Source organism: Pelophylax lessonae (assembly GCF_965119305.1).
Source record: "Pelophylax lessonae genome assembly, chromosome: 10".
Classification (NCBI taxonomy): domain Eukaryota; kingdom Metazoa; phylum Chordata; class Amphibia; order Anura; family Ranidae; genus Pelophylax; species Pelophylax lessonae.
In genome coordinates this window covers 181330802-181353056 of record NC_138777.1, presented here as the reverse complement: position 1 = coordinate 181353056, position 22255 = coordinate 181330802, and the positions used below count along the sequence as shown (strand labels likewise).

At 44.7% G+C, this 22255-nt stretch overlaps 1 protein-coding gene across 2 annotated transcripts in view; it reads left to right on the top strand.

Moving 5' to 3' along the window:
• FBXL8 (F-box and leucine rich repeat protein 8) overlaps window positions 1-22255 on the top strand; it is a 48148-nt gene that overhangs the window by 9072 nt on the left and 16821 nt on the right. The window contains exons 2-3 of one of the 2 annotated variants that reach the window (XM_082270359.1): window positions 3938-4112; window positions 21022-22073. In XM_082270359.1, the coding sequence (XP_082126485.1) occupies window positions 3961-4112; window positions 21022-22021 (1152 nt within the window). In that variant the 5' untranslated portion in view covers window positions 3938-3960 and the 3' untranslated portion in view covers window positions 22022-22073. Of the gene's footprint in view, window positions 1-3937; window positions 4113-21021; window positions 22074-22255 lie in introns of those variants that run through there. The other variant, XM_082270360.1, reaches the window with a different exon arrangement.

The following is a 22255-nucleotide window of genomic DNA, read 5'->3' as shown; positions in this document are numbered from 1 at the left end:
CACAGGTGATCAAATACCACCAAAAGAAAGCTCTGTTTGTGGGAAAAAAAGGACGTCAAATTCGTTTAGGTACAGCGTCGCACGACCGCGCAATTGTCCGTTAAAGTCACGCAGTAAAAAATCGCAAAAAAACCCCTGGTCCTTTAGCAGCCAAATCCTCCGGGGCTTAAGTGGTTAACGGACAATTGCGCGGTCGTGGGACGCTGTACCCAATAAAATTGATGTATTTTTTCCCACAAATAGAGCTTTCTTTTGGTGGTATTTGATCACCTCTGCGATTTTTTTTATTTTTTGCGCTATAAACAAAAAAAAGAGCGACAATTCTGTAAAAAAATTTTTTTCACTTTCTGCTATATAACATTCCCAAAAAAAAAAATCTTAAAATGAACATTTTTTAACATTTTAGGCCAATTTGTTTTCTGCTACATATTTTTGGTAAAAAAAAAATCGCAATAAGCGTATTTTGATTGGTTTGCGCAAAAGTTAATGCATCTACTAACTACGGGAAGGATTTATGTAATTTTTATTGTTTTTTTTTTTTTAATAGTAATGGCAGTGATCTGCGATTTCTGCGGGACTGCGACATTGCGGCGGACAGATGGGACCCCTAACTGACATTTTTGACACTGCATATTTTGTGCATATTTTTAGCACTGATTACTGTAGTAATGTCACACCAGTGACATTACTACAGTAATCAGTGCTAAAAATATGCACTGTTACTGTATTAATGACACTGGCAGGGAAGGTGTCAACACTGTAGGTGATCAAGGGGTTAAATATGAGCCTAGGGGAGTGATTCTAACTGTGGGGTGGGGGGGGGGGGGCCGTGCTTGTGAAATGATCACAGAGACCTGTGATTCTATAAAGAAGGATCACAGGCACTCTGTGATCATTTCAGAGAGAAGAATGGTCAGCTGTGTTTACAACAGTGCTTGTGCTGTATATTTTGGCCCCTTGTATCACCTAAAATACCTGGCTGATCCTGCCTGGCTATGTCCTCCCCCCTGTAAACTGACCACAGTGTTTTATGGCTGCTAAGCCCTGACACCGTGGTCAGTTTACGTGCCTCCATCATCCGCAGCTCTGCTGTCCTCTCTCCCCCCCCTCCCTGCCTGTCTGCTCCTGTGTCAGTGCCAGCCCACTTCCCTCCTGCTGCTGTAGTTTCATTTAATGCTTTATCCCATCCTGTCTGTTTTATAACCCTGTGTGTCCCTGTGTCTCTGTTTTATAAAAAATAAGCCATTCTTTACCAGTTTTCAGAGCACCGATCGCCGCTCAGGTGACCCGCCGGCTCTCTCCTCCTCCCCTCCTGAGTGATGTCAGTGGGAAATCTTCGGCTCCGCCCACTGCAGCTGTCAGACAGGGAGAGGAGAGAGCCAGGGGGTCACGTGAGCGACGATCGGCGCTCTGAAAACTGCTAAAGAACAGAATATTTTTATAAAACAGAGACACAGGGTTATTAAACAGACAGGATGGGATAAAGTGGCTTAACAACCACGTTAATTAATATAACCTCTCATCAGAAGCCCCCTTTACATTACAAACCCCCTTTCTCATCAAAGTCCCCCCATCATATAGGTGTCTCCCTATCACAGAAGCCTCCTTATTACATCAACATCAGAGTTCCTCTTTACAGAGTGTCCCATCACATCAGAGGTCCCCCATCACAGGTTCCTCTTCACAGAGTCCCTCCATCACATTAGCTGCCCCATCCCATCAGAGTCCCCTCTTTACTGAATTCTCTCATCATAGCAGACATTTCATCTTTCTTTCCTCTATATAGAGTGGCCCCCTGCTATCCAGGAGAGCCCCTCCATCACCGAATCTCCTCTTCCCATCAGAGGCCTTACAGCTTCAGCAGAATGCCAGAGGGTAGGAGACAGCGCAGATCTGGATGAAGGTGCATGTCAATCCTCTTCTGAATGCTTGCGGGTGATTGTACATTCCACCTGCCCTGGGTCAGCATCATAGGCGTGCGCACAGGGTCTGCCAGGTGTGCCTGGGCACACCCTAATCACCCTGTGTGATGCATATTCCCCATTTAGACCCCTGATATTTCACCAAATAAAAAACAAACATTCTCCTTTATTTTTGCTAAAAAAAAAAAATGGAAAATTTATATATATATATATATATATATATAATTTGTAAAAAAATAATAAAAATAAAAAAAACTACTGACATCATCCACTGCCCTGCTGGGCCCTAGAGCTTTATTGGTAGTAATAGTGCTGGCCGACGACCTGCCCTGCACCATTGCAGCACATGTTGCTTATCCAAGCCAAACTGGATCCATGTTTTTGGCACTCCTGGGAACCCAAACAGCACCCTAGTTTTGAAACTCTGCCCTAGGGCTCATTCACTCTATGCAATGCATAATGCAACATATTCTTTGTGTGTTAGGGCTTGCTGCATCAAGGCAAGCTATTTGTTTTGAATTGCAACTTAATGTCTCAAACAAATGCACCTGCAGTAATTTTGTCAAAGAAGTTTGCCACAATGCTATATGCATTGTGGTGCGTTATATTGTAGATGCTTCGGCATCTCATATGCAAGTGCCATGGGGGCCATTCATGAGGGGTCATTCTGGTCCAATTGTCTCATGCATTAACGTGTGTGGTGTGCCCTTAACCGCTTGCCGACCGCCGCACGAATATATACTGTGGCGGTCAGCCCCTCACAGGCAAAGCGACGTAGTACTACGTCGCTAGCCTGTGAGGGTCTAGGGAGCGAGACTCCCCCGCGCGTGTGACCGGCGGACCCGATGTCCGCCGGTCACTCGCGATCGTCCGTTAGAGCAGGAGAAAGGCAGGCGGCTAATGTAAACAAGCCGCCTGTCATTCTCCCCTGTGTAGGAATAGTGATCATACGGTTCTACTATGTAGGACCGTTGATCACTGTTCCTACACCTCAAGCCACAGCCAATCACAGTTAGAATCACGCCCCTAGGAACACACTTAACCCCCTCCCTCTCCAAAAAAGTTAACCCCTTCACTGCCAGTGTCATTTTACAGTAACAGTGCATATGTATAGCACTGATTACTGTAGTAATGTCACTGGTAACCCCAAAAGTGTCAAAAATGTCAGTTAAGGGTCCGATCTGTCCGCCGCAATGTCGCAGTACCGCAAAAACAATCGCAGATCGCCGCCATTACGCGTTAAAAAAAAAACAACAAAAATGACAATCTTTCCCTTTGTTAGTAAACGCGATAACGTTTGCGCAAACCAATCAAAATACGCTTTTTGCTATTTTTTTTTTTTACCAAACATAGGTAGCATAAAACAAATTGGCCGAAAATGTTAAAAAATTTTGATTTTTACATTTTTTTTGGGGGGGAATTTCATATAGAAAAATATTGTTATTTTTGCAAAATTGACGCTCTTTTTTTGTTTATAGCGCATGATAAAAAAATCGCACAGGTGATCAAATACCACCAAAAGAAAACTCTGTTTGTGGGAAAAAAAGGACGTCAAATTAGTTTAGGTACAGCGTGGCACGTCCGAAAATAGGCCCTGGTCAGGAAGGGGGTAAAATCTTGCGGGGCTTAAGTGGTTAATGATCTATTAATGTTCCAGCCCAATAACCAAAAGCTAAAAACAGAAGAAGTTGATAAGTTGACATTGTATTGAGACCCGCTGTATGTCCTGGCTATAGAGATTCCCCCACTAGAAGGCTAACCAACATCAACCTTCTATTCAGATCGTTTCTCCTCTTACACAATGCAGAACACTATTTATCCAGCTCTAGCTGTCCGTTTGAGTTACACCCACAATGAGTAATCTCATTTCAGGGCAAACAATGTTTATTATAGATTCATTAACTTTCTTTTCGTGAGTGCAATTTCAATAGACCAATGAAAGAGAAGGAAGACTGCGTTGACCATGTTTGGTATCAGTGACGGTGCTATAAAATACCTGTGCTTGCTCAGAACAGGTTAAGCTGGAAGCAGAAACACAATGTCCGAGCAATGGGAGTACATGCCGCAAGACGTCCTCACACAAGTCTTCTATTACCTGCCTATTACTGATAGATGGGCTGTCTCCCAGGTCTGCCAGTCATGGGCATCGGCTGTGGCTTCAAGCTCTGTCTGGCACTACACAGAAATCCGGTAGGTAATAAGGTTTTTATTTGAAATTATATTTATTTATTTATTTACCATGGGTATTTCTACAGTGCTGACAATTAACACAGAGCTTTACATATATTGTACATTCACAGCTGCCCTTGCTTCAAGGAGCTTACAATCTAAAATCCCCACCTCCCATGCATGTATGCACATACTAGAGCCCATTTACACAGAATATATATTTGCTGCTTTATGATATATTCACAAACTTTAGAACATTTTGCATTTTCAGCTATAGGAGAATGTTGATTATTTCACCTTGGATTCTGAGAACTGGAGAGCTGATATTGGCGCCTTAGATCCATGATGGCCCATGACAACCACAGTCCATAGTTGCCAACATTTGAAAAAAATTTCCAAGGACACTTTGCAGCACAGCTATCAATTATTTACCACACCCACTTCCCTGAAGCTCCACCCACTCCACATAATTAATCTCCGCCTACTTATCAGATTATAGGGTCTACTCAGTAAAGAGAGAATTACAGGAAATTAAAAAAGGAATTTCATACTTAGAGGTTGTAAACCCATTAAATTTTTTTTTTTTTTTCAACCTGAAAGAGAAACACATAATGAGCTAGTATGCATCGCATACTAGCTCATTATAAAATACTTACCTAAGAATGAGCCCCCGCCGTGCCGCCCGCTTACCTGAATGACGGGCGACATGTTCAGTTGCCTGTCTTCCGGGATCGCGGCATCTGGCCATCTGATTGGCCGGAGCCGAGGTGACGTCACTCGACGGTCACGGCACGGGGCTCTGAAGGAACGGCACCAGCGGCCGTTCCTTCAGAGCGCATGTGCCAGTGATGTCACTGGCTGCATGTAAGGTAAATATCTCCTAAACGGTGCATGTTTAGGAGATATTTACAGTACCTATAGGTAAGCCTTATCATAGGCTTACCTATAGGTAAAAGTTGCAGAGGAGGGTTTACATCCTCTTTAAGGCCAAAGTAGCAGAGTTGGAATAATTCTCCCATTCAGCTGCGCTACTTCTGCCTAAAGTTTTGGCCCACAACCATTTTTTTTATGGGCACCGGCTGGCTGTGACGGGCGATTTACGGGCAGCCCGATTATTTGGCTGGGACAACATAAATTACCCGGGACTGGCTCATATTTGCCGGGACTGTCCTGACAAAAACGGGACAGTTGGCAGGTATGCCATAGTGTCTACTAAAAAATATACCTTTTATGTTCATATTGTAATTGACAGTAACAGTATGTAAGCACATACAGGTAAGGGCAAACAGAGCAATATAACCTCAACAGCTATTCTAATACTTCCCTACTCCAACCAAAACTTTAAAAAAAAAAAAAGTTTTGGCTAAACTTACACTTTAAAGTAAACTTACAATGTGCCAGCCCAGGGGCATGTTGATAGGAAGAGTAAGCAGAGTGACAAAGGGATGAACCCATCATGGTGCTGCTTTTTCTTTCACTTGCCATTCACAGACTTGGGTGGGTCCATGACCACCTGGCCTCAGAGGAAGTGGGTTAAATTATCCTGGCTGTCATTCAACCATAGGACAGCTAGTGGTGGAACAGTAGTACTATAGGGTTAGGCTGGGTTTACATATATGTGAATTGGATGCAGGTTTCCCCGGATGCAGGTTTCCCCGTATCCAATTCACATGACATGCGAGTGTGACCGGCTCTCAATGGAGCTGGTTTACACAGGTCCACGGCGGGTGCACATATGTGAACCCAGCCTGAAGGGTTATTTCTTATTTTAATAAAACTGCCTATGCAAGTAGAAAGATCTCAGCATAGAAAAAAAAAGCTATTCAGTCGCAAGGATTGCATGAGAACTCGAGGACATACAATGCGATTAGAGAAGCATTTTGACCTCAGGCAACGCAGGGGGTTCTTTACTATTAGGGCTACAAAAGTGTGGAATTCTCTACCACAAGAGGTGGTTTCTGCGGAAGTATGGCTACTTTCAAAAGACTCTTGGACATACATCTCAAGGATCAGAACATTCAGGGGTATGTGAGATGATTACGGCCACGCGCGCCTACACAGGTTGAACTGGATGGTCTATTGTCTTTATTCAACCTCAACTACTATGTACCTATGTAAGTAAGGGGTGTTTGTAGATAAAAACAACTGTGCAGTTCTGACTAAAGTTGAATAATGCCCTTGCTATAGATGTAGGCCATTTACATACCTCCAGAAGCCTGAGTGGAATACTCCCAGGACGTTGCTAGGCCATTGCTAAGAGAGGCCTAGTCATTACTGCTTCCCTCCACCATAACAGGAGCATGCTCCTTCTGTGATTCAAACCCCCTCACATGTTCTTTCTCTCCCCTTATGAAGTGGCTCTGAGCTCAGCATTTGAAAGCTCGCTCCTGTGATGGAGGAAATGAGTAGTAATGACTAGGCCTCACTTAACAATGTCCTAGCAAAGCCCTGGGGGGTTTTCAGTCAGGCTTCGGGAGGTACAGTATCTCACAAAAGTGAGTACACCCCTCACATTTTTGTAAATATTTTATTATATCTTTTCATGTGAAAACACTGAAGAAATGACACTTTGCTACAATGTAAAGCAGTGAGTGTACAGCTTGTATAACAGTGTAAATTTGCTGTCCCCTCAAAATAACTCAACACACAGCCATTCATGTCAAAACTGCTGGCAATAAAAGTGAGTACATCCCTAAGTGAAAATGTCTAAATTGGACACAATTAGCCATTTTTACTCCCCGGTGCCATGTGACTCATTAGTGTTACAAGGTCTCAGGTGTGTTAAATTTGGTGTTATCGCTCTCTCTCTCATACTGGTCACTGGAAGTTCAACATGGCACCTCATTAAAAAGAACTCTGAGGATCTGAAAAAAATAATTGTTGCTGTACATAAAGATAACCTAAGCTATAAGAAGATTGCCAAGACCCTGAAATTGAGCTGCAGTACGGTGGCCAAGACAATACAGCAGTTTAACAGGACAGGTTCCACTCTGAACAGGCCTCGCCATGGTTGACCAAAAAAGTTGAGTGCACATGCTCAGCATCATATCCGGAGGTTGTCTTTGGCAAATAGATGTATGAGTGCTGCCAGCATTGCTGCAGAGGTTGAAGGGGTGGGGGGGTCAGCCTGTCAGTGCTCAGACCATACGCCGCACACTGCATTAAATTGGTCTGCATGGCTGTCATCCCAGAAGGAAGCCTCTTCTAAAAATGACGCACAAGAAAGTCCGCAAACAGTTTGCTGAAGACAAGCAGACTGAGGACATGGATTACTGGAACCATGTTCTGTGGTCTGATGAGACCAAGATAAACTTATTTGGTTCAGATGGTGTCAAGTGCGTGTGTGGCCGCAACCAGGTGAGGAGTACAAAGACAAGTGTGTCTTGCCTACAGTCAAGCATGGTGGTGGGAGTGTCATGGTCTGGGGCTGCATGATTGCTGCTGGCACTGGGGAGCTACAGTTCATTGAGGGAACCTTGAATGCCAACATGTACTGTGACATACTGAAGCAGAGTATGATCCCCTCCCTTCAGAGACTGGGCCGCAGGGCAGTATTCCAACATGATAACGACCCCAAACCCACCTCCAAGATGACCACTGCCTTGCTAAAGAAGCTGAGGGTAAAGGTGATGGACTGGCCAAGCATGTCTCCAGACCTAAACCCTATTGACCATCTGTGGGGCACCCTCAAACTGAAGGTGGAGGAGCGCAAGGTCTCTAACATCCACCAGTTCTGTGATGTCGTCATGGAGGAGTGGAAGAGGACTCCAGTGGCAACCTGTGAAGCTCTGGTGAACTCCATGTCCAAGAGGGTTAAGGCAGAGCTGTAAAATAATGGTGGCCACACAAAATATTGACACTTTGGGCCCAATTTGGACATTTTCACTTAGGGGTGTATTCACTTTTGTTGCCAGCAGTTTAGACATTAATGGCTGTTTGTTGAGTTATTTTGAGGGGACAGCAAATTTACACTGTTATACAAGCTGTACACTCACTACTTTACATTGTAGCAAAGTGTAATTTCTTCAGAGTTGTCACATAAAAAGATAGAATAAAATATTTACAAAAATGTGAGGGGTGTACTCACTTTTGTGAGATACTGTAAGTTGTAAAGAAACTGCTAAGGATATATTGTGTATATAAATACATTTGCTAGTTTCCTTTATTTGGGTGAGCCTAAATAAATGTAAGGATTGCAGAAGAATGCAGAATTCGATTTTGTTAAACAGTTTTTTGCTTTGAATGTGCCGCAATCTACAGCTGATTGGCTAAAGAGTAATTATTACAGGAATTAGTGATTTTAATTAATAATTAACTATTATTTCGAACAAATTCCAAAGTAATAAACATACACAGTATAGAAATGTTGTCACCGTGGGTTCTGGAATCTAACAAATGACAGTTAGCACAGTGACAGTGTAAATGTTTAACCACTTAACGTCTAGCCACGTAGACCTACGTCGGCTGACTTTGCGGGGTTATACTGGGATGATGCCTCTAGCTAGAGGCATCATCCCGGTACCGTGGTTTGAAGCCGACGGTCGGCTTTCCGTCGGTAACGACCGATGTGGCTCGGGAGCCGCTTGATTGTTACCCGGGGGGGCGGGAGGGGACGTCCCCCCCCCCCCCCCCCCGCCGCCTTCCGTGGCTTTGCTCGGGGCTCCCGTCCCACCAGAAGCCCCGAGCACCCAGCCGGCACGTCCGCTGGCTGGATGGAGTCCCGATGAATCCCGGAAACGGCATTGATCGGGTCTCCGATGACGTAACCCGGAGGCGGCGTCCATGACGTCACTTCCGGGTTACTGTGCTGCAAAAGGCGGCAGATTTGAAAAACGGCTGTATGCAAAAATGCAGTTTTCGGCGTTTTGCATACAGGGAAGTGTAATGGGAGGGGTCTAGGGTCTTTTAGACCCTCGATCCCTCCATAAAGTGTACCTGTCACTACATATTGGTGTCACAAGGGATGTTTACATTGCTTGTGACAGCAATAAAAGTGATCAGATTTTTTTTTTTTTTTAAAAACCTGTAATAAAGTTAAAAAAAAAGAAAAAATAAATAGGAAAAAAAAAATTTAGCCACCCCGTCACCGTTAGCTCGCGCACAAAAAAACGTATACGCAAGTCGAGCCGCAAATGAAATCGCTATTCAAACCACACATGTGAGGTATCGCCGCGATCGCCAGAGCGTGGGCAATAATTTAAAAAATGAGCTACACTCTAACTCTAAACTGGTAACCGTTAAATAAATTTTAAAGCGTCGCAGATTGAGATCTCTATTGACCGTAGTTTGTCGCCATCCCACGGGGGGGGGGGGCGCAATTTTAAACCATAACATGTTGGGTATCTATTTACTCGGCGTGACATCATCTTTCACAATATACAAAAAAAATGGGCTAACTTTACTGTTTAGTATTTTTTAAATGCAGTGAAATGTGATTTTTTCAAATTTTTACCAAAAAAAATGGCGTTTTAAAGACCGCTGCGCAAATACCGCGTGACAAAAAATTTTGCAATGACCGACATTTTATTCTCCAGAGTCTTTGCTAAATAAATATATATAATGTTTGGGGATTGTAAGTAGTTTTCTAGGAAAAAATACTGGTTTTAACTTGTGAACAAAAAGTGTCAAAAATAGGCTCAGTGGTAAAGTGGTTAATGAAGGCAGCTAGGTCTGTCCTGATAACCTTGAAAACCTGATATAAAACACAACATATTCTGGCAGGCAGGTTGGTTTTTCTTATTTTATGTAGTGTGGTTCTCAGTGAGTGATAGTCATGTAACCTTGTTGTGTGTAAGTGTCGCTTATTTCCTTGTATTATGCAGTCTGCATGGTAAGTTTACAGTACCTTGAAAAGTATTCATACCCCTTGAAATTTTTCCATGTTTTGTCACGTTACAGCCAAAAACGTAAATGTATTTTTTGGGGGTTTTATAGTGATAGACCTACACAAAATGGCACATAATTGTGAAGTGAAAGGAAAATGGTTTTCAAAATCTGAAAAGTGTGGCGTGCATTTGTATTCAGCCCCCTTTACTCTGATACCCCTAACTAAAATCTAGTGGAACCAATTGCCTTCAGAAGTAACCTACTTAGTAAATAGAGTCCTCCTGTGTGTAATTTAATCTCAGTATAAATACAGCTGTTCTGTGAAGCCCTCAGAGGTTTGTTAGTGAACAAACAGCATTGTGAAGGCCAAGTAACACACCAGACAGGTCAGGGATAACAATGGAGAAGTTTAAAGCAGGGTTAGGTTCTAAAAAAAAAATAAAATATCCCAAGCTTTGAACATCTCCTGGAGCATTGCTCAATCCATCATCCGACAATGGAAAGAGTATGGCACAACTGCAAACCTACCATCACATGGCTGTCCACCTAAACTGACAGGCCAGGCAAAGAGAACATTCTTTGGAGAAGCAGCCAAGAGGCCCATGGTAATTCTGGAGGAGCTGCAGAGATCCACAGCTCAAGTGGGAGAATCTGTCCACAGGACAACTATTAGTCGTGTACTCCACAAATCTGGCCCTTATAGAAGAGGGGCAAGAAGAAAGCCATTGTTGAAAGAAAGCCATATGAAGTCCCGTTTGCAGTTTGCAAGAAACCATGTGGGGGACACAGCAAACATGTGGAAGAAGGTGCTCTGGTCAGATGAGACCAAAATTGAACTTTTTGGCCTAAAAGCAAAGAGCTATGTCTGGCAGAATACAAATGAACTAATGCTGAACATCAACGTTAACACACTATCCCCACTGTGAAACATGGTGGTGGCACCATGGCAGCATCATGTTGTGGGGACGCTTTTCTTCAGCAGGGACAGGGAAGCTGGTCAGAGTTGATGGGAATATGGGTTTAGCCAAATACTGGTCAATCTTAGAAGAAAACCTGTTAGAGTCTGCAAAAGACTTGAGACTGGGGCGGAGGTTCATCTTCCAGCAGGACAATGACCCTAAACATACAGCCAGAGCTACAATGGAATGATTTAGATCAAAGCATATTCGTGTGTTAGAATGGCCCAGTCAAAGTCCAGACCTAAATCCAATTGAGAATCTGTGACAAGACTTGAAAATTGCTGTTCACAGACACTCTCCATCCAATCTGACAGAGCTTGAACTATTTTGCAAAGAAGAATGGGCAAATATGTCACTTTCTAGATGTGAAAAGCTGGTAGAGACATCCCCAAAAAGACATGCAGATGTAATTGCAGTGAAAGGTGGTTCTGCAAAGTATTGACTTGGGGGCTGAATACAAATGCACGCCACACTTTTCAGATATTTATTTGTAAATACATTTGAAAACCATTTATTATTTTCCTTCCACTCCACAATTATGTGCCACTTTGTGTTTGTCTATCACATAAATTCCCAATATAATACATTAACATTTTTGGTTGTAACATGACAAAATGTGGAACATTTCATAGGGTATGAATACTTTTTTCAAGGCACTGTAAAACTCTTTTAAGCAGCCACACCTAAAATGTTACAGTGAACACAGACGGAAACTTTCATGACCTAAAAAAAAAAAAAAAAAAAAAGTATTTCCTCAGGGGACTAAGTGCATATACACTATATTGTCAAAAGTATTGGGACACCTGCCTTTACACGCACATAAACTTTAATGCCATCCTAATCTTAGTTCGTAGGGTTCAATATTAAGTTGGCCCATCCTTTGCAGCTAAAAGAGCTTCATCTTTTCTGGAAAGGCTGTCCACAAGGTTTAGGAGTGTGTCTGTGGGAATGTTTGACCATTCTTCTAGAAGCGCATTTGTAAGGTTAGGGACTGATGTTGGACGAGAAAGCCTGGCTTGCAGTCTCTGCGCTAATTCATCCCAATAGTGTTCTATCGGGTTGAGGTCAGGACTCTGTGCAGACCAGTCAAGTTCCTCCTTCCCAAACTCGCCATCCATGTCTTTATGGACCTTGCTTTGTGTATTGGTCCAAATCATTTGGTGGAGGGAGGGGGGGGGGGATTATGGTGTGGGGTTGTTTTTCAGGGGTTGGGCTCTTAGTTCCAGTGAAGAGAGATTTTAAGGCATCAGCATACCAAGACATTTTGGACACTTTAATGCTCCCAGGTTTGTGGGAACAGTTTGGGGATGGCCCCTTCCTGTTCCAACATGACTGCGCAAGATTATCTTTCCTGAGATTCTCCTGATATTTATTTTTATCTCCTCCAACAAGGGGATATAATTATCTAAGTACAAGTTTTCAAAACGGGAAAATAGGTTAACCACTTGCCGACCAGTCACTGGGACTGTACTGCGGCAAAGTGGCTCGATTCCGTCCAGCGACGTAGACCTACGTCGCTGGACTCCTCCCCTTGTAGGCGGCGCTCGCGCGCCGCCGGAGGCGCGCTCCCGCTGTTTTCAGTCATAGCGGGAGTCGGGCCAGGGGAGGAGCAGCGCCGATCGCCGCTGCTCTTCCCCGATTGTCAGGGATCTAGTGTGGAGATCCGCCCGCTTGTGTAAACAGAGCGGGCGGATCTCCTAAGTGAAAAACAGTGACAGATTGCAGGGTTCAGCATAGCTGAACATGCAATCTGTCCCTGTGTCACTCAGTCCCCTCCCCCCACACACGTCAGTAAGCACCAGGCATACATTAACCCCTCCCTCTCCAATAAAATTAACCCCTTCCCTGCCAGTGTCATTTTTACAGTAACAGTGCATATTTATAGCACTGATTACTGTAGAAATGTCACTGGTACCCCCAAAATTTCCGTTTTCTCTTCCTGGATCATGAACTTTTTAATAGTGTTAGGGCTGGCACTAGTCCTAGGAATTTTCTCCGGAGCTGCAGTCCTGGGGGGTTTTCCCTTCATTATCAAGCTTTATTAATCAAAGGGAGTTATATTTAGAGTTAAACACCTTTTGGCAGGCGTCCTATTAACAAACGTTTTTAAAATAACAGACCAAGCCTCTATTTATAATGTTTATAACACAGACTCCCAGTCTTCAAGCCTAATGCCTCGTACACACGCAACGATTATCGGCCGACCGATCGGCCGTCTTTTGTCCAGTGTTGTTGTGTTGGTTGGAATGTGTTCTAGACTGCACACAAATTTTCTCGGCCAACAAAAATCTACTTCAGAAGTGATGTCATGTGCTGGATTACTTTCCGTGTGTTTTTTCTTCTCTGAGCATGCCCAGTCTTGCTCATCAGATTTTTGTCTGCCGAAATCTGCACTGACTGACGGAAAATCGGCCGTTGTGTTGACGGCCGACAAAAATTTTATAGTCTGCACACCAGATTTTATTCGGCCGAAACGTCGGAGTCGGTTGTCAAAAGCATCATACTAACAAGCCGACAATTGGCCGATCGGACGTTGGCCGAAATTTCCCGGCCAATAATCGATGCGTGTGTACGAGGCATAAGGCCCCGCTATTTACCTGAAGTTTCTGAGTTCATCTTTAGGCTCAAGGACGGTTGTTTTTCTTGATGAGGTCCACAGTGGAGGTAGGGAGATATCCCAGATTACCAAATGAGGTTCATAGGGTTGTGGAGTAAGAAAGACCCACTTTACCTTTTTTGAAATCCCTCTGACCTTCCTCTGTATGGTCAATCAGTTGATGGCACCTATTAAGTTAATGTCTCCGGCTGCTGAGAAGTGTCTTTAATATCAAAGGGCCGTGGATAAATAGGAGCTGAAGGGGATAGTACAAGAAGGGAGCTGAGAGAAGGTGTTATCTCGTTCCCCTTCCCCCTATTCTTCCTGGCAGGGGCCTACAATCCTTTATATTTATGATCTCATTTGTACAGCCTAAATAGAGGGTACAATCTATAATAAGTCTCTTAAGATTATATGAGGGGAGAGAAGGGGAACGAATATTGATCTCCGGTGGTCTTACTGTGAGGGAAAAAAGGAAAAAATCCACCGCTCACAGAGAAAAAAAAAAAAAAAGGAAGGGGGGAAACAAGAGCACCCCAAAGAGTGAGTGCTGTAGATTTTCAGCTGAAGAAAGTTATATGTATATTATCCAAGGTTTTTCTTTCCCCCTTCTCCTTCCTCCTCTTCCCTACTCTATAGGTTGTGCGTTCAATAGAGGGCTATGCAATAATAAAGGTTATCAGGGTGGTTCCTTTAACATGTAATCACTTATGTGGTTATATTCATATGTCCATCAAGGTTCCCCACAAAAATATTAGAAGTATTGAATTTGTTCATATCCTCGGAATTCCGGAGGTATATAAAGCGGCAGAGTTTTTAAGCAGTAGTTTGGTTTCAATTTATCTCTTTTCTTTTCCTTTTCTCCTCACTCCGACTTTTGCAATCTTACATTTCCTGTAATATGTCTGGAGGCATTAAAGCATTAGCTTAATTCATTAATTTAAAGTAGCAGGTCAATCACATGGTAAGGAGATATAAAACCCCAGACTTTCTGTTATCTAAAGTTTCAGAGTCACTATGGTCAGTCAAAAAGTATTATCAGAAATGATTGCATCCATTTAAACTCACATAGGGATATCCAAGCCCCACCTGACCCAATACCTCTCTCGGCATCTTGGCAGCTTTAATCCTGTTACTCTTCCACTCTGGTTGATGCAGGAGGGTATGGAGTATAGGTTTCCTCCGGTTCCTTGTCCGCTCCCTGTCAGCTCCTTCCCCGTCGTTACAGTCTGAGCGATTCTATACGTCCCATGCTCCGGTGTGCAGAGGGCACCGCGGGAAGTATCTAAGGGGCGGGCAGTCCAAGCAGGGGGACGGCAAACGTCTCACGTCCACCCTGTGCGATAGGGTCGGCAGTGCTGGGAAAGCCACGGGAGGGAAGCAGAGAGCAGAGACGGGGAGATCAGGCAGCTTGGGCAGAGCTCATCAGTGCAGTCAACGGTGCTTCAGGCGCTCACCCCTCCCTCGCACCACGCTTACGTCATCTGGCTCCTCCCCCCTGCTGGGGATCAAGACTTGTGTCCCATTGTTGATGTCAGTTGACAGTGGGAGGAATAGGGCTCCAAGGGCTGGATAAAGGCAAGCAAAGGGCTGCATCTGGCCCCTGGGCCGCAGTTTAGAGACCACTGCTGTAGGAAATAAATAGAATTTAAAAAAGTTGTAAGGATACTTATTCTTTAAGACCTTATCCTTGAAGTCAGGGGACAGTTAGGCCACAGGAGCCATGCTTGATACATTAAAACTGTTTCTTCTCTTAATGCAAATACAAGGTCTTGCCACACCCCTAACTAATAACGTATATTGTTATAATGCCACCTGATGTTCACCACGGTATGAAACATGCAACATAATCATGTAAGTACTGGCATGACTATGGTAAGACAGATGTAAACACCCACTTTTTAAACTACCACTACGCCCCTTTTATTACCAACTATTAGAGAATAAATAGACGACACCCTTTTTGGGGTAAAAATTAGCCGTAGGGGCCATTTATTAACATATAACCAGTAAAACACATTTCTTTACAGAAACTTAATAATCTCAATGATAAACAATAATCCAGGTTGCCGATCTTTGAAGGCACTGAAGAACCACAAATTGTTTTGTATGTGTGTGACCACATACAGATCCCCAGCTGCAACACACCAACTCAGGGACGATCCCAACTCTCCACGTTCTACGCAGATACCTCCATATCCCAAATGCTAAGTTAAACCTCTGTTAACTGGAATTTTGCAGAGGACCCCATACCATAGATGGTTCCCAACTATGCCATATCACTGTTACTTTAGAAGGCCTCCAAAGTTCCCAACTGCCACATCACACAGGTGTAAAACCTTATACCTGTGTGCGCCCCAAAAACCTCAGAGCTCGCTGAATTCCATCCTGCAAGCCTAAAAACCAAAAGTCTTTGCCAATAGCGGTCAGATGTATGCCATCGCCTCTGAAGTATTGCCTAGTATCCACTTCCAGATCCAGGTGTCTAACCACAAAGCCTCCATTACGCCCCACATATCTGCTGGCCTCTTTGTTAACCCTGATCACTTTTTAACTGACCTCGCCAAACACCAAGAAGTACAGCCAACATTGTCAGACCACACAATGAGTGTATTTGGGAAATCCATGCAGAGCCGCTGGACGTCAAATTTTATGTCCCGAAACAGGTAGCGCAGGGACCTAACACCCAAATCGTTGCCACCTGCATGGATAACCAAAATATCCAGCGCCCTGTCCAACCCAGCATTCCTATGAACCTTGGGAACCACTCTGCTCTACAATATGCCTGGGACCCCTATCCACCTAATCTTGGCCACCTCCTGGGGAATGCCTAACGTGGCCATTGGGCCTAACGTCCACATGCTTTGCATCCCAAAAAACAAAAGTGGCCCAAGATCCACACAAGGCAAGCTGCACCATCTGAAAAATAAAATTCAGCAAGCACAGAACAAATAAAGAATCAACTAAACTACTAAAATGGAGAGGTGCAAAAGCTAATAATATGAAGCCTACCAAATGAAGACAGATGTAAATCTTGAAACTGTCTGACTCCCAGTACCCAATTAGTTTAATGAACAAGTCCTCCAGATCCCACCAGGTTGCCTCAGTGGCAGCTCCAATGCGAAAGGAGTGTGATGAGTAACCCAGAGAGACTGACACAAACTGGAAAGTGGAAAGAGCCAACCCATCCTAGTGTACCATTAAAGAACCACCCGTAGGCCCCAATACACTTCCACCGCAGCCACTGGACAAATGGACGAACCATAATTGCGATGCAAGTGGACATACTTACCCCTCCCAAACCAGTCTGTTTAAGACCGGCAAAGAAAAAGAGCAAACAAACCACTCTCACAGAAAACCTCACCCACTAACAGACCCCCTTGGGCAGATCTAGAAAGACTGACCAATTCACTGACCAATTCACTTACTTGGAAAGCTCCTTAAAAAGTCACCGCAAACGCCGCACAGAACAAACAAGCCTCGTAGCCAGAAGTGCACACTGAACTTACCTGCAGAAACAACTCACGCAGAATGGAGAAAGTGACCGAACGCCTCCCGTCATGCCGCCTAGCCCCTTTCAGATACCTCTTCAAGGCCTGTTTCACCTGAAAATCCTTTGTGAAATCCTGACACCCTGTTATCTTCAACCAAAATGCTATCCTGGCCAACTTACAATCTAGGGCTGAAATGGACACACCATTTTCATAATTCAAGCAAATAAAATAAAGCAAAACAGTTCGAACACCACCACCCACCATGTCAACTCCGACTTATTCTAGAAGTTCCGACCATTCCAGCCAATTTTTACATAAGAAGACCATGTCCTCTCGCTGAAGGCATTCCAGATCAATCCCACAGCGACTCCAAGGCAATTTGCCACAGCTGCTGGGGACAGGGAAATCTGTATCACTCTGCTCCCAGTGCCAACTCCTGCAACTTGTCCCACTGAAACCGAGACAAAGCATTAGCCACTGTGTTAGTTACTCCAGGAAGATGCACGGCATACAAAAAGACATTCAGTTGCAAACAACATAACACAAGATGGCGCAACAGTCGGACAACCAGCACCAAGGATGCAGACACGAGGGAAATTACCTGAATCACCCCCAAATTATTGCAGTTGAGCCGGATCTTCCTATTACAAAAGCAATCGCCCCAGACGTCGACCGCGACAATAATTGGAAACAACTCTAGAAGAACCATATTTTTAAACAAACCAGCCTATCTTCTGACCACCGTTCCACACTTGCCCCATAATCTGACAACTCTGCAGTATTGATATAGAATTCTAGGTCAAAATTGCTTAAGGGCCCTTCTATCCAAAGCGAACAGCCATCGAAGGATTTCAAGAAAACATTCCAAATGCGAAGATCCTCCCTGTCCTCCCTTGTCAGCCTAAAGGACGCCTGCCGTAGCAGTCGACAAACACAGACACTCTTCCCATCCGCATGATCCTGCGTGCAAAGTTTAACTTACCCAAGAGGGACTGCAGCTAACACGATTGGATTTTGCGTTTCCAAATTACCAAGTGAATCTGCCTTCAGAGCAAAAAACTGAGCTCAGACACTGGATCAACTGTCTTTCCCAGAGCCAACAGTATAAGAAAGCGCTCTGCAATGTGTTGTAAGGTAGCCAGCAATATGCCACATAAATTGTAGGAAGGAGGGCCCACACACAAAAACTTGTCCAGATTGTGAATGACTGAATTGACACCAGACACGTCCCACACCACCCACTCCGCGAACAAACTAAAGGTTTCAAAAAGAGCGCATTAGAGATGGAACAGCCCAAAGGAAGGCACCTGAAGCCTAATAAGGAAAAACTCTTGAGGATGTACTGAAGATAAAGAGACAATTCCGTGTCTGTTTTCACCTTGAGGGCGCTACTATTATGTCTGACCCAAAAAAACGCAGCATCAAAAGAGGTGAATGACACTGGGCAAGCCTCTTGGTCGATTGCATCAGAGCCACCTTTCGGAAAGGTGATGAATCAAACAGAAGGGTTTAGCATCGCGGAACGCAAATTTTTAGCCATGGGCGGTATATGGGAAAGTGAGCACCGAATATGAAAGCCCTCAGTGAAACGGGACTTTAGGATTCGAGCACCATCCAGTCTGGATACCTATTTAGGAAAGGCTACATCCTTTCCACCTTCCCCGGAGTCGTCCCTCTTACCTGAAGCATCTTTGGAATGTAATTTCCCCTCTTTGAAGCAGTGAGACAGGGTGTGAAAACCTCCAACTCGAGCACTCTTGTTTGAAACGACAACCGTTTCCAAACCTGCACGCTCCCTCATTAAACTGCCAACAATATCTGCTTCACTTAGCGGCTGACTGTCTAGGGGTATTTGAACTCCCGGCCTACTCAGAAAAAACAAGTCTGTGGCCCACGCAGACTTCATCAGCTTCATCCATAAGCTGATATCTTTATGGTTCCAGCGCAATGAGGGACGGATGGCTTTTCGCTGACGGAATGGTTTGTCATACCGAAGCCACGCCTGACCACCATAAACCCTGTGAGCCTCCCTAATTTCATCCAGATAGCAGAAAAGCATTGAGCAGTTCTCGGGATGCTTTTCCCCAATCATGATAGCGAACGCCTGCAGCCAGTTTCCAAAAATACGGGAGGATGAGGCGATATTGACGCTTCTCCTCATCACCCTTTTTGGACTTCTTCAGTTTAATCCGAAGTTAAGTTTCTCAAGCAGCAGAAGTGAAAAGATTTCAATATACTCTTCCTTCCAAATCTTTTCCTGCATCACCGGCTTGAGATGCGCCCCCAATGGACCTTCAAAGGAAACATACACCTCACACTTGGCAGCGTCAGCCAAGCAGATAGTGTCTGTACATTTACTCGCATCCGTTGCTGTCTCTGTCTTGTCGGTAATGGGCGACACCACCGTAGCCCCCAACGTCAAAACCTCTTCTGTCCCTGGTGGCCTAGCCATTCCTGACCCGGAAATAGGCCCCGCAAAACAGGCCCCAAAGTCCTTATCACTGGCTGATTGGGTACCCAGGCTGCAACGGGGGTAGTACTGGCAACAGAACCAGCATCAAACTGCTAAACTAGGGTGCGAAGTTCTGCCAACAGGTCCAGCAAACCTGACCCATGCCAGACGCAGTTGGCACACGTTCCACTGAGTGAGGCATGGGAGGCAGGGCCAGCACAGGAGTGCTGACCGCTGCACCTTGCCCATCTCTGCCCCCACCCCAAAACCTAAAAGACCACCCAAAACAAGCTGTAAGGTAGAAAGGTCATTTGAAATGCACTCACCAGGCTGCACAGGAATGGATCCCACAGCCACCTCTCCCGCATTCCACCGTCGATGGATGTCCTGGCACGTCACCATCTTCTGAACTTGACAGCTCACCCTCTGAGCTAATGAATGCTGCTTCCTTCTGACTCTCAGTAGAGGGCACACCATGCATTAAAGCACTTGCCACTGACCTTGCAGTCCCCTTCCTGGCTTTCTGGCCGTGCAGCACTCCAGCCCCTGCACCACTGGCTGAGTGCTGTGCTCTCTTTCTTTCTGTTGCTGTGTTGGCGGCTCGGCCCCCAGACTCTAATTCCCATCTGGCCCGATAGCAAGGAGGGCCTCTGGCTGCTCCAACTGACTGGCCAGCACCTGCTGTGGCTGCACTCCCTCGCTAGGCCGCCTCCCTGACAGGGACAACACCAGGCAAGGGGGCTGCGCACTCCTGTCTCCCTCAGCACTGAGACGGGACCGAGGACACAGGCATATTATGGTTCCGACCTGAAGGGCTCCGCATACGTCAGGGATTCCTCCCAGCACAGTCGCTGTCCGGAGCAGAAGGAAACCTCACCTGTGAGCCTAAGTGCGCTGCCAGTGCGTCGCTAAGCCCGGGGGAAGGGTGGAGAAGAAAAATGCTCTAGAGGCCTGGACCTCCGAGCACAGCGGGCAGTCGGCTCCCCCAAGGCAGCACTGTTTCCCTGCATGAGTGAAGACCTGCTGTTGCAGCCATGCTGTGCCCCTGAAGGCAGAAGCAGCCCACAGTTGTCCCAAGAAGACCATGGCAGGTAACACACACAGATCGCCTCCTGAGGCTCCACCAAGGATACTGAAGTCCCCTCTGCAAGGTCCTCTTCCAATTTTTCTCTTAGTCTGATGACCTCCAACTGCCTGGAGAAATCCTGACGCCACCTATACCACACCGAAGCCCCTCCTAATTATACAATACCCACCCATATTGCTATGTAACTCCTGCAACTCATTGTAATTAACCCTACGTATGCCTGCTTGCCCTACTACCTAGTCATGCCAGCCCTATGCTTAGTTTTTTAATTTTAGCTTCAGGCTTATCTTTCTTACTGATGAAAGAAAGGAATGCCAAATATGCACCATATGGTAGTACTATGTATTGAAGAGGGTTTGGATGGAAATCAAAGGACCAATATGTCAGTCATGCAACTAGTATATCATCCTGCATTCATCAAGAGTAACTGTTCCTGTTAAATGTTCCTCGGATATACAGTGTGCAGGTAATGCTATGAATATTTCAGTCACATGTTGTGTTTTCTTTCTTTTATAGCTGGATAACAGAGGATCAGCTACAGTCCCTGGATGGCTTACAAAATTTCCTTGGTCAGATTAGACAACTGAAGATTGTGTTTGACCAATCCCAAGAAGAAAACAGAAAAAAAATCATCCAGATGCTTACATGTTTGGCCAAAGAGGGCAGAAAGTTACAGAGTCTGACCATCATTTGTTGTGGGGAGAATCCTTTGTTTTACTCCGGCTTAGAAATTTTGGACAGTATTATGGAACTGTGCCGAAAGGGAAGCCTGGTAGACCTCCATCACATTGACTTAAGAAAACTTCCATTTACTCTCAGCGATGGTTTTATAAGGCTCATTGCTACAGGGAGTCCAAATCTCCGTAGCTTGTACATCAACAATAAAACGTTGGTTTGCAAAGTGACTCCTGACACTCTTATAGATGTCTTAAAAAAGTGTCCCAAACTGACTATTCTAGGTGCCTTTTGTTCCAGTCTTTCTGAAGATGTATTTAGAGAACTGATGAAGCCAGAAAGACCACCCTTTAAACATCTGGATATCTTATGTGAACGTCTTGATAAGTACCTCCCTTCTATTTCTGATGAGGTTTGGGGAGCACTTCATCAACACCAACCTTCTCTGTCTGTGGATATGGAGTTGGACCATACTGTCCCAGCATGGAAAATTCCACGAATCCTAATGCCGAATATCCCTGTATCTACATTACAGCTCAACACCTACAATGAAATGTCAAGACAACTAGCATTTGTCAGTGACCACTATGTGAAAACCCTCAGGAAGCTTGTGATACAGACCACCTCCTCTAGTGGACTCAACTCAGCTTTGATTGACATAGCGACAAAGTGTCTTCAGCTGGAGGAAATCCACTGCTACTGCGTCGTTAGCTCCGATGTTTTTAAGGCTTTTCTAACACACTGTCCTCGTTTGAAAAAATACACTCTAAAAGTTGATAGGGAAAGTTATCCCTGGAAGCCAACCTATTGTCAACCGCCATCTACAAAAACTATGGCCTAACACTAATTTTAGAGACAAAAACGCCTTATGTGATGAAGGGTGCATATTCTTGCTAAATCCACCATCTACAAAAACTATGGCCTAACACTAATTTTAGAGACAAAACGCCTTATGTGATAAAGGGTGCATATTCTAGCTAAATCTTAAAGTTCTGTATATGAAAAACCAAAAACATTTTCTTAGCCATCAGGCTCAGCCCACCCAGCTTCAAAAATCCTCATTTGCTGTGCTGTC